This window comes from Helobdella robusta (assembly GCF_000326865.2).
Source record: "Helobdella robusta unplaced genomic scaffold HELROscaffold_50, whole genome shotgun sequence".
In the NCBI taxonomy this organism is placed as follows: Eukaryota; Metazoa; Annelida; class Clitellata; order Rhynchobdellida; family Glossiphoniidae; genus Helobdella; species Helobdella robusta.
This window is the reverse complement of record NW_008705255.1, coordinates 464,491-474,490: the sequence shown is the minus strand read 5'-3', so window position 1 is coordinate 474,490 and position 10,000 is coordinate 464,491. Positions and strand designations below refer to the sequence as shown.

At 31.4% G+C, this 10,000-nt stretch overlaps 2 protein-coding genes across 2 annotated transcripts in view; one reads left to right on the top strand and one right to left on the bottom strand.

The window, feature by feature from the left end:
• The window catches only part of HELRODRAFT_178840 (hypothetical protein), a gene marked incomplete at both ends in the record, with an annotated part of 4,179 nt that extends 1,395 nt beyond the window's left edge, over positions 1-2,784 (top strand). The window contains 4 exons of the mRNA XM_009027714.1: positions 1-15; positions 186-303; positions 1,306-1,636; positions 2,161-2,784. The exon at positions 1-15 is cut by the window's left edge and continues 61 nt beyond it. Of these exons, the coding sequence (XP_009025962.1) occupies positions 1-15; positions 186-303; positions 1,306-1,636; positions 2,161-2,784 (1,088 nt within the window). The remainder of the gene's footprint in view (positions 16-185; positions 304-1,305; positions 1,637-2,160) is intronic.
• Positions 2,785-3,892: 1,108 nt separating this feature from the next.
• Positions 3,893-9,413, bottom strand: HELRODRAFT_114519 (hypothetical protein). The gene is made up of 13 exons (XM_009027713.1): positions 9,246-9,413; positions 8,645-8,902; positions 7,768-7,869; positions 7,354-7,569; positions 7,068-7,254; positions 6,875-6,957; positions 6,280-6,391; positions 5,855-5,915; positions 5,452-5,562; positions 5,045-5,340; positions 4,686-4,756; positions 4,287-4,400; positions 3,893-4,124 (listed from the first exon to the last, which is right to left on the bottom strand). Exons 1-13 carry the CDS (start codon positions 9,351-9,353, stop codon positions 4,017-4,019), a joined length of 1,827 nt encoding a protein of 608 aa, XP_009025961.1. The 5' UTR covers positions 9,354-9,413; the 3' UTR covers positions 3,893-4,016.
• Positions 9,414-10,000: the final 587 nt, after the last annotated feature.

Genomic DNA, 10,000 nt, shown 5'->3' with positions numbered 1-10,000 from the left:
GAGAAACGGTTCTTGGTTCGTATTCAGTCGAATAGTTTAGGTTTATTTTGATTATCAACTAAATAAAATGATATTAAAAAGGTTTTTTCATGGTTTAGTTTATATTTATTCATTAGGTTTAATTCCGACCGATCGCATTTTTTTCAAATTTTGATCCAAATTTTTTTTATCCCCACCAATCACAGACCTCTGCAAAGATGCCAACATCTGCGATTGGATGATTCAAAGATCAGCTGACAATCGTCACAACAACTTCAACCAATCATCTTCATCTCTGAGGAAAAGTCAGATGAGAAGATCAAGGTACATGAACAAATCAAAATCATTTTATTTTATTGCTTTTTCTTAATATTTCTTGATTGTTTTTCTAAATTTTTTTTCTAAATTCGTGATTTTATAATTTTATTCTTTGTTATTCATTAAAAGCTTTTAAAATTAAATAAAAATAACTTTCTCAATATTATCTCAGCATCGATAATCGCTTCGATAGTCAAGTCTCCCTCACAGAACTCAACAAATTTAGGTGGTTTTGTTAATGTTGTTTTTATTCTTCTTCTCCTTCTTCTTCTTCGTCTTTTTTATCATCATCATCTTCTTCTTCTTCTTTTCTCCTTCTCCTTCTTCTTCGTATTCTTTTCTTCTTCTTCTTCTTCTTCTTCTTCTTCTTCTTCTTCTTCTTCTTCTTCTTCTTCTTCTTCTTATCAGTGGTTGATTAATTTTAAAATAATCTAATTCCACAGTATATCATATACATGATGTCATCTTAGATAGAGTTTCGTTGTTGCTGTTGATATCTTCGAACCTTTATTTTTGTTGCGATTGTTGTTGATGTCCTGATGTTGTTGATGTTGTTGTTGTTGTTGATGATGATGTCATGATGTTGATGTTGTTGTTGATGCGGTTGTTGTACAACTTTTGCATTCTCTTTATTCAAAAAAGCGAGTGGATAACAGGTACTAAGGTACGCGGTGGCCTGGCTGGCTTACAAAAATTTATTTCCTTTGTTTTTGTTTCTGAATGAAATGAGGAAACTTTTTGAACTTTCTAAGTTTTGTAATTTTAGCTACTGGAAATAATGAAATCTTTATTTTACCTCATACCGACACAATCAATGAATCATTTAACAGTGGCCAAATGCCAATTAATTAATGCTCTATTAACTCCAATGACCTTATTAACCCACTTTAGATTGAACATTAGATTAGAAAAATTTGTAACTTTGAAAATTATTTCTAAGAATAATAATTCGGTAATTAATTTTAAAAGTTTTTCCCAACAAATTTTTGATATTTTCACGATGATCAGTTCCTCTGCGAAGCGTCTGAACGCCGAGAAGAAGGAAAAGCGTCGCAAAAAGGACGTTCAGAATGAATTCGAAAGACTCATGTCCTCCCAGAACGATCTAGACGACAACGACGGCAACAACAAAAACAACAACAACAGACACGGAGAAGTGAATTCCAACAGACACAATAGCTACCCAAAGTTACTAAACAACAATAATAACAGTAACAATAACATTAAAAATGTTCCGGACGACGAAAGCTGTGCGTCAAGGCAAGGAAACCGCGGTAGCATACTAGGCAGTAATGTCCTTAATTTCTACAATAATCACTCCAACATTGACTACTGCGAGGTAGATCAACTGCACTACATTGTTTAAACGTTCACTTTTAATTTGGAATTTTAATACGATAGATAATTAGTTATAAAATTGAAAAAGATTTTTTTTATATTTTATAAATTGCATTTTTTATGGCAAGGAATTTAAAAAGGTTAGTTGTAATGCAGGGGTGGGCGAACAATTTGCTGTAAGGGTCACATTGAGAACTATTTTACCTCTGAAGGGCCGCATATGTACTTAGATAGCAATGACCTAAGGGAGAATTTTTTTAAGATTTGTAGCTCCTTTTTTGGTCATAATGTCAACCTGACGATCTTTTTTCGGCGAACGAGGCCGCATAAAATAAAATAGCTTAGTGGGCCGCATCCGAAGTTTTGCCCCCCCGGTTGTAATGCAATGAATTAATAAAGCCAAATGAATCATCAGGATGTTATTTCACAATGAAAAAATTTTTTAATTACCCATCCAAAAAATCAACTAACAATTAGAATCCTAAAATTTAAACAACTAACCCTAAAATTCAATAACCACCACAGAGTCCCAGACTTCTATCGTTGCAATCGACAAACAACTACTTCGGTTACAACAACACAAGCCTCGATGCCAACTATCTAAAATCGGACTCTCCCAGCTCTAGATCTAGAGCCAACTCAAAGAACAGCAACATCAGTGTCGAATCTGAAAAAAAATTATCAAGTTTACCAGAATTCGGGGAGTCTAATGGAAAGGTGAGTTTGTCGCGCGAGCGATCACAGAGCTGCAAGGACGAAACAGTGGCTTCCTCCGCACAAAGTAGTCGAAAAGAAAGTAAAAAAAAATTTTCATCAGTCGCTGACAAATTATCGAAATCCAAAAAAGCCTCAAAAAATTATTACGAAAATATGCCAACGAGAGCTAGAAGTTTGAAGAACGAATCAAACAAATTTTCGAGTTTTGAGAATGAATTTTCGAACGATGGAACGGACAGAAAAAGATCAGAATCAACAAAGAGACACAACAGCTCATCAAGAAACAACCTGACGGAGGCAGGTTTGAACCCAGAAAGGAAGTCTCTTTCACTGAATCAACTAATCCACGATCAGTATGTCGGTGAGCTTTACGGGAAGAAAAAATTGACAAAATCGAAATTCTCTTCTAACAACAAATGCCTTATTTCGTAGTCGGGTCCAGAGAAGGACTAGATGTCATCAATATTTTTCATCCACTGGGTTTGGATGCTCGTTTATTCTAACAACCAGCTGAGTCCAAAAGATAAAAAAATCGAGGTTTTCACGCCATACCAAAATTTCTGAAAATTTATTGTAACACAGGAAGTAAACTTTAAATTAGTTTATGTGTGACTAATTTTGCACAAATGTAACATGCTTATTAATTCCATTAACAAAAAAAAAAACAGAAAGATTTAATTACCCACTGTTCTCACATAACGCATTAACTGTAATAATTTAGAAGAAGCATAAATATACTTATTAATTACTGATTAATGTGACTTGCAAATTTATAAATGCACATTATTGCACATAGTAGTTTGTATATGTGTTTGTGTGTGTTTGTGTGTGCATGCGTGGCGTGTGTCTGAGTAAGTGTGTGTGAGAGAAAGAAATAGTGTTGAATCGTGGATGAATACGAAATAAATTTTGTAACATTTTGTAACAACACAAACGCTCACACACACATAGACACACATGCAGATACACGCGCGCGCGCACACACATACACACACACACACACACACATATACATATCATACTGTGCTTGGTTATATTTTAAATGCTACTCGTTAATTTCCGTTGCTAAATTTTTTATAAACTGCATAATTATAAACTGTATTATTACTATTATTATTGTTATAGTGGTTAATAATAATACAAACACACACACACACACACACACACACACACACACTCACTCACGCGCACACACACTCACGCACATATATGGCATTATAATTACATAATAAATAAATAAGATTCATTTCAGTTAGTAATAACTTTTTAAATATTCATAATTTCATTTAGCTACGATGATTACTCAAATAAGTTACTTGAATATCCAATAAAACCAATTAACAGGCAGCCGTCTTGGATTCAAATTTGATTTAAATAAACATGGAAACCGTTTTATTCAATATGATATTTGGATATATATGATATTGTATCCATGACTCGGACACTCAAATTGATATTAAGCTATCTGAAAATAAGTTGATAAGAAGTTATAACATGCTTGCTGTGAGCATGGAAATCAAATAAACTAACAACTTCAGGATTCAAATTTTTTAGATTTTATTATCAACGAAACAGAAAATAAACATTTTAAGGTTGATGCGTTTAAAATAGAGAAAAAAATCTTTCAAAATTATACACATTAGGTGAGGAAAAATTCAAAGTATTTATGAAAATGACAACAAGTCATTCAAGGAGTCGGGCACAAATGAATTTGGGGGTAGATAATTGCCGGGAACCACTTTCATCTTCTTACGCTTCTCCTTGTCAATCAACTTTGCAGAGAAGACGAAAAATTAATCATTAGAAATCAATCAATCAATCAATCAATCAATCAATCAATCAATCAATCAATCAATCAATCAATCAATCAATCAATCAATTGATTGATTAGAAACAGACTTATAATTAAATCTCTAAGTATTACCACTACATACATCTGTAATAGTGTGCTCGAGGAGCTCCTTATAAGGCAGCTCGACAATGGGAAGCACTTGGTCGATTCTACAAGCTCTTGACGATATACTATAGTGGTAATGGCACTGCAAGGTCTTTTAAATATAATTTGAGATATAACTATTAAGAGTAATAATATTAAACTATAATTATTTATTTAATTATTATTAGTATTATGATATTAGGTTATTAGTTTTATAACAGGCAATGATTACTAAAGAAAATCACAGCATGTTCACACTCAGTCTAGCCTATTTTACTACTACTACTACTACTACTATTACAACTACTACTGCTACTACTAACTAATACTACAACTACTTATACTAATAATAATTACTGGTTAGGTAGTAATTATTAATAATTATGAAATTGATTGCCTTGATTTCCCAAAGCGAGCTCTCCATGGCTCTGGTTTTCAGTAAATTTTTTTCATTCTCCTTGAATGGATCTGAGGATGTTTTGGAATGAAAACGATTTTATATTTCGATAATATTATTAATCATGAATTATTTTAACTATAGAAAATTAACCAAACTACTAACTCAAAAGTATCAACACACAAACGCACGCACAAACACACAAACACACACACACAGACACTGACACAAACAAACAAACAAACACATGCATAGGCACAAACAAACACACAAACCCAGGTACAAACACACACAAACACACACACAGGCACAAACAAACACAAACACACATGCACAAACAAACATACACGAACACACACCTTCAGAGAGGCACTGAGCTAAATTATTACCACCAGCACCACCATCATTTTCTTTATCATCTACCACCATCCCATCACCATCATTGTTGTCGGAGCCACCAACACCATCATCATTTTTCATCTGGGGACCATTTAGTTTCGCAGGCTTTGTGTGAATTAGTGTCTGGCAGTTAGGGTGTCTGATTAGTAGGTTAGTGACGAGTGTGACGATGGAGAGGAGAGCTGGCGTGGGCGCTGTTAGGGACAGCCGGGATAACTTTTTTATAAATGCCCCCACTATGTTTGCCGACAGATGGCTGAAAAACGGTGAGAAAATTTTAGTTTTAAGAAAAAATGATTGGATATAAACTCACACACACGCGCACGCACGCACACACACACACACACAAAACAGCATAAAATCTAACGTAGAATAGAGAAATAGATCTAGAAGGTACATGAATCTAGCTCGATATTGCATGTGAAATACGGAAGGTTCCAACAAGGTATACAACTTGCCATAAAAATCCGGATAATCCCTGAATAGGTATGAAAAACCAAATGTATGGAAAGCAAAAAAAACCAATAAAACTATTCCTCGACCAAATATTTTCCAGATAGCTTTTTTAAAAATACATATACGAAATTTAAGAATCGTTGAAAGCAGAACTATGATCTATTAACACTGATAATATAATTAACCAACTATAAATAAACATTAAAACAATAGTTATATAACATAATTAACAAATTAACCAATCAATTACCTAATTAGCCAATTAGTTAATCAATTAATTAATTATAATAGGTTTAAAAACAATTAAGGCTTACAGGTTATAAGAGGTCATAAGAATGAAGAGGCCATTCAGAGCCAGCAGACTTGTGCTTCCACCTAAGTTTTTTTAATTGAACCGCGGAAGGATTAGTGAAAGTTTAGTGGAAGAACAAATTAACAATATAATGAGTAATGATTCTACACACAAAGAAATACACACACACAGACAGTTACACACACACACACACACACACACACACCACACATACACATAGATACACACACACACACAGTCACACATACAAACGACGACACAAAAACAAGAGAAAGTACAATCCACAATTATATGTATATATATATAATTATAAATTATATCATTAATATAAATATACATATATATAATTATAATATATCTATATAATTATACATACGTATAATTATATTAATAATTAATTATGGTAATTATTATTTTTATTATAACCAGCATTGTAGGAATGTATGAGGAAGTCTGTTAGTAACAATGGCGAGGTCATATGAGGCATTACTGAATCGTGCAAGACGACCAACACCGCCTTATACAGGCTCTTCTGTAACTGTTTTGTGATAGCAAAGAAAATATAATAAGAAAAAAAAAATTATAATGAAGATAATTATGACGAAAATAATTTTATCTCTTCATTAGTTAGAAAATAAGTAAAGAGGATTTAACACCGATAAAATACAATGATCAAAATCATAAAATAATAACTGATTGATTGATCGGCATCGACAATCATCCTTTATGAATGTGTATATTAATAATAATAGCAATAATAATAATAGCAGTAATAATGTTAATAATAATAAAAAAGTATTAGGAATAGCATATTCTTACTCCTATGCACTTACCTTTGGTAAGGAGCATGGGAGGATCGTGCATAACAATATTAACAATTTATTACAATATTAACAATTTATTTAATTTTATTTAATTTTATCTATTTTGATTTGATTTTATGTCTTCTGCAACAATAAAAGAGTTCAAAAAAAAAAAAAATAAAAATAGCATTAGGAAATTTTTTCCGTCAAAAACTTACATCCATATTTAGGAATCGAATCCAGAGATTCGTGAATAACTTTTTATGCTCCTTAACCAGACTGTACTTCGTCGACAGCTGATCTGCCAATCATAATAATCATAATAATCATAATAATAATAATAATAATAATAATAACAATAACCATCACAATGACAACATTAGCAATAATAGCATATTAATAATTGCGTACCCGTAGAAGTATAGACAAAAAAGTTTTTTAACATTTGACTGCCATCGTTGCCACCATCATTTTTAGTGTTTTTGGTCAGCACGGATGATGACGTCACTGACGGCTTGGTCGTCGTTGTCGATTTCGGCATGTTGAAATTTTTCAGCAGGCAAAAGAGCAATTCAAAATTAAGTGCCTTATCTGCATTCTGACACTGTGAATAATATAAATAATAATAATATAAATAATAATAATAAATAATAACGATAATAAATGATAGTAAAAACGAAATAATAATAATAATAACCTTTGGGATCAAATCCTCTAAAAGAACTTTCATAAAAAAGTATCTTACATCATCGAAAGCCATACATTCTTTAAAATCATTTTCCATCAAACTTTTCAAATGTTTTATGATGATCGCATTATTATCATCATCATTATTGTTATTGTTGTTATTGTCATCGATGTTTATATTTTCTTCCTTTCGTTTCTTTAGAGATAGCAAGCCCCAGAGAATTTTCTGGAATAAAAATGAGAATTTAAATTAGTAATCCATTAGTAATTAAATTAGTGATTAATTTAAAGTAATTTAAAATTAAAGAAATTTTAAAAAGAAATGACAATACATAATACGAAACATAGAAACAACAAATAACCAAAAAAAAAAAATAAGCCAGTAGTAAAAAAATCAAAAAAAAAAAAACCAAAAAAATTTAACCTCGATAAATCGGAATGGGTAGTCATAGAGGCCTCCGGTTTGTCCAATCGCAGTGCTGGTTAGGACTTTCAACAGATCCATCAACACTTTCAAGGACTTTTGCTACAAAAATAAACTTTAAAATATAAATACTCCACACACACACCTAAACACACACATACACACGCACACACACACGTGCATATATAATACAAATAAATGTACACAAAATACAGATGTATATATACATACATACGTATATATATTATTAGTATATAATATATATATATATATATGTAAATGTTGGTAATAGACCATAATTTTCACAATATTCTATAAATTTTACAATACAAAAGTTAATTTTTACAACGTCAAAGTTAATCTTGACAAAGTCAATATTTCCCTATATATACAGCAAGGAGCACTGACGATGATTCATTCGGAATCGAAATATGGCCTTATTTGCAGCATGAATTCGAAAAATAAGTTTATTTTGAATTTTAATAAACTAAACGTTCACCAAAAAACGAACTACAAACATATTAACGCCAAACATTCGGTAGAATTTATAGAATATTGTGAATATATATATGTGTGTATATATATATATATATAAACAGAAATAATCAGAAAAATAACATTCATCGACAGAAACAACACAAAGGCTCTTGGTTTGTAAACTGTAAAAAAGGAAAGAGAGGAGAAGAAGAAGCAAACCAAACAAAATTATGAAGAGGCACAACTTTAATGTTTTAGAATTCAATTCAATATATTTATTTGATCCAAACAAAACAAACATAGAAACAGATAAATACAATACAGAATACAGAAACACAGATAAATAAAATCTCAACAATACACACATGTATATATATATATATAATATAGGACTGCTTACTCTGACGACAGCATCTTCATGTGATAATAGTTCAAACCAGCGTTCACAGGCTGTTTGGAAACGATCGTTCATCCATTCTTTGTACATCTCGTTCACGCTAGTTGCATTGTTAGAACTGGTTTCTGGGTTGCTGCTGTTTGCTTTGGGGGGGTTGTTGGTGTTGGCAGAAGTACATTCAATGAGGTGCTTCTTAATGAGGTGGCAGAAGACTTTGAAGAGGGCGCTCGAGGCACCCAATATTTTCGAGACATCATCGTGCTGTTTGTTTGAAAAATAATAATTACATTTTAAAACATTGCTATAAGTACTGAATAAAAACTCCATGATCAAAATTATGGCATTTGATTATTTATGGCATAAATAATCAAAATAAATTTTATGCCATGTATGAGTACTAATACTAACTTAGCTAGAACATTAATTCAACATTTTCAGTGCCCTATGGTTCCTTAAGAACCTTTTAACCGAATTCAACCAACACGCGCAAGTACAACTAACTTTAAAACTAAATATTTACAAAACTATACTTTTACCATGCTAACATGTTATGATAGCTGATAGTGTCATGTTGTGCAATGTACACTAACTACTAACGACTAACCTCATCCAAATTGGCAATCAACTCCAAAATTAGGTTTGCATTCCTTTTGTCATTAATGATCAAGTTGGCCAGCTTCGTGAAAGTTTTCAAATCTTCTTTTTTCACCATTTTTGATAAGAAATTTTACAAAATTTCAAACACCACATTCAAAACTTATTATATTATCGCTGTAAAAATTAAATTGCTAGTCTATAGCATAGATAAAAAACAATTTCTTGAAATGCAGTTTATTTTCAATCGGCTTATTATACCTAAGGATCCATGTTTACACCATATTAAATGCTAATTTCTCTATATTTAGATTGAATAAATGAACAAAAATGAAAAAGTCAGTGAAGATAGTTTATCATTATATCATTAAAATTTGTACATGTAATTTGGTAATGGAAATGTACCTGATTGTTATTATGTAACACAGAACACGTACTATAGTTTGATTTTTTGAAATGTGACCCTGGTATTATAAATTAAGCTGTTAATCTTTTACTAGATTCATGTAGAACTCAATCTTCTGAGCACGAAAATGTATAATTTGGTTATGGATATCCCGAAGTTTTTGATACATAGTATCTTCAATCGACCGAATATGTATCATTATGTATCACTGAACACGCACTATATTTTTATTAATGATGGGTTTCTTAAATATTTAAATGACATCAACTAGATGAATTTTTTTTTGAGGAGAGTAGTTGTAGTAGTAGTAGTAGTAGTAGTAGTAGTAGTAGTAGTAATAGTAGTAGAATTATAGTAGT

Coding starts and splice junctions, on each gene's coding strand:
- HELRODRAFT_114519 (XM_009027713.1), bottom strand. CDS start 9,353: ATGGTGAAAAAAGAAGATTTGAAAACTTTCACGAAGCTGGCCAACTTG. Junction 5,916..6,279: donor CATACATTCCTACAATGCTG/GTTATAATAAAA, acceptor AAAAAAACTTAG/GTGGAAGCACAAGTCTGCTG. Junction 5,563..5,854: donor CTTATGACCTCTTATAACCT/GTAAGCCTTAAT, acceptor ATACCTATTCAG/GGATTATCCGGATTTTTATG.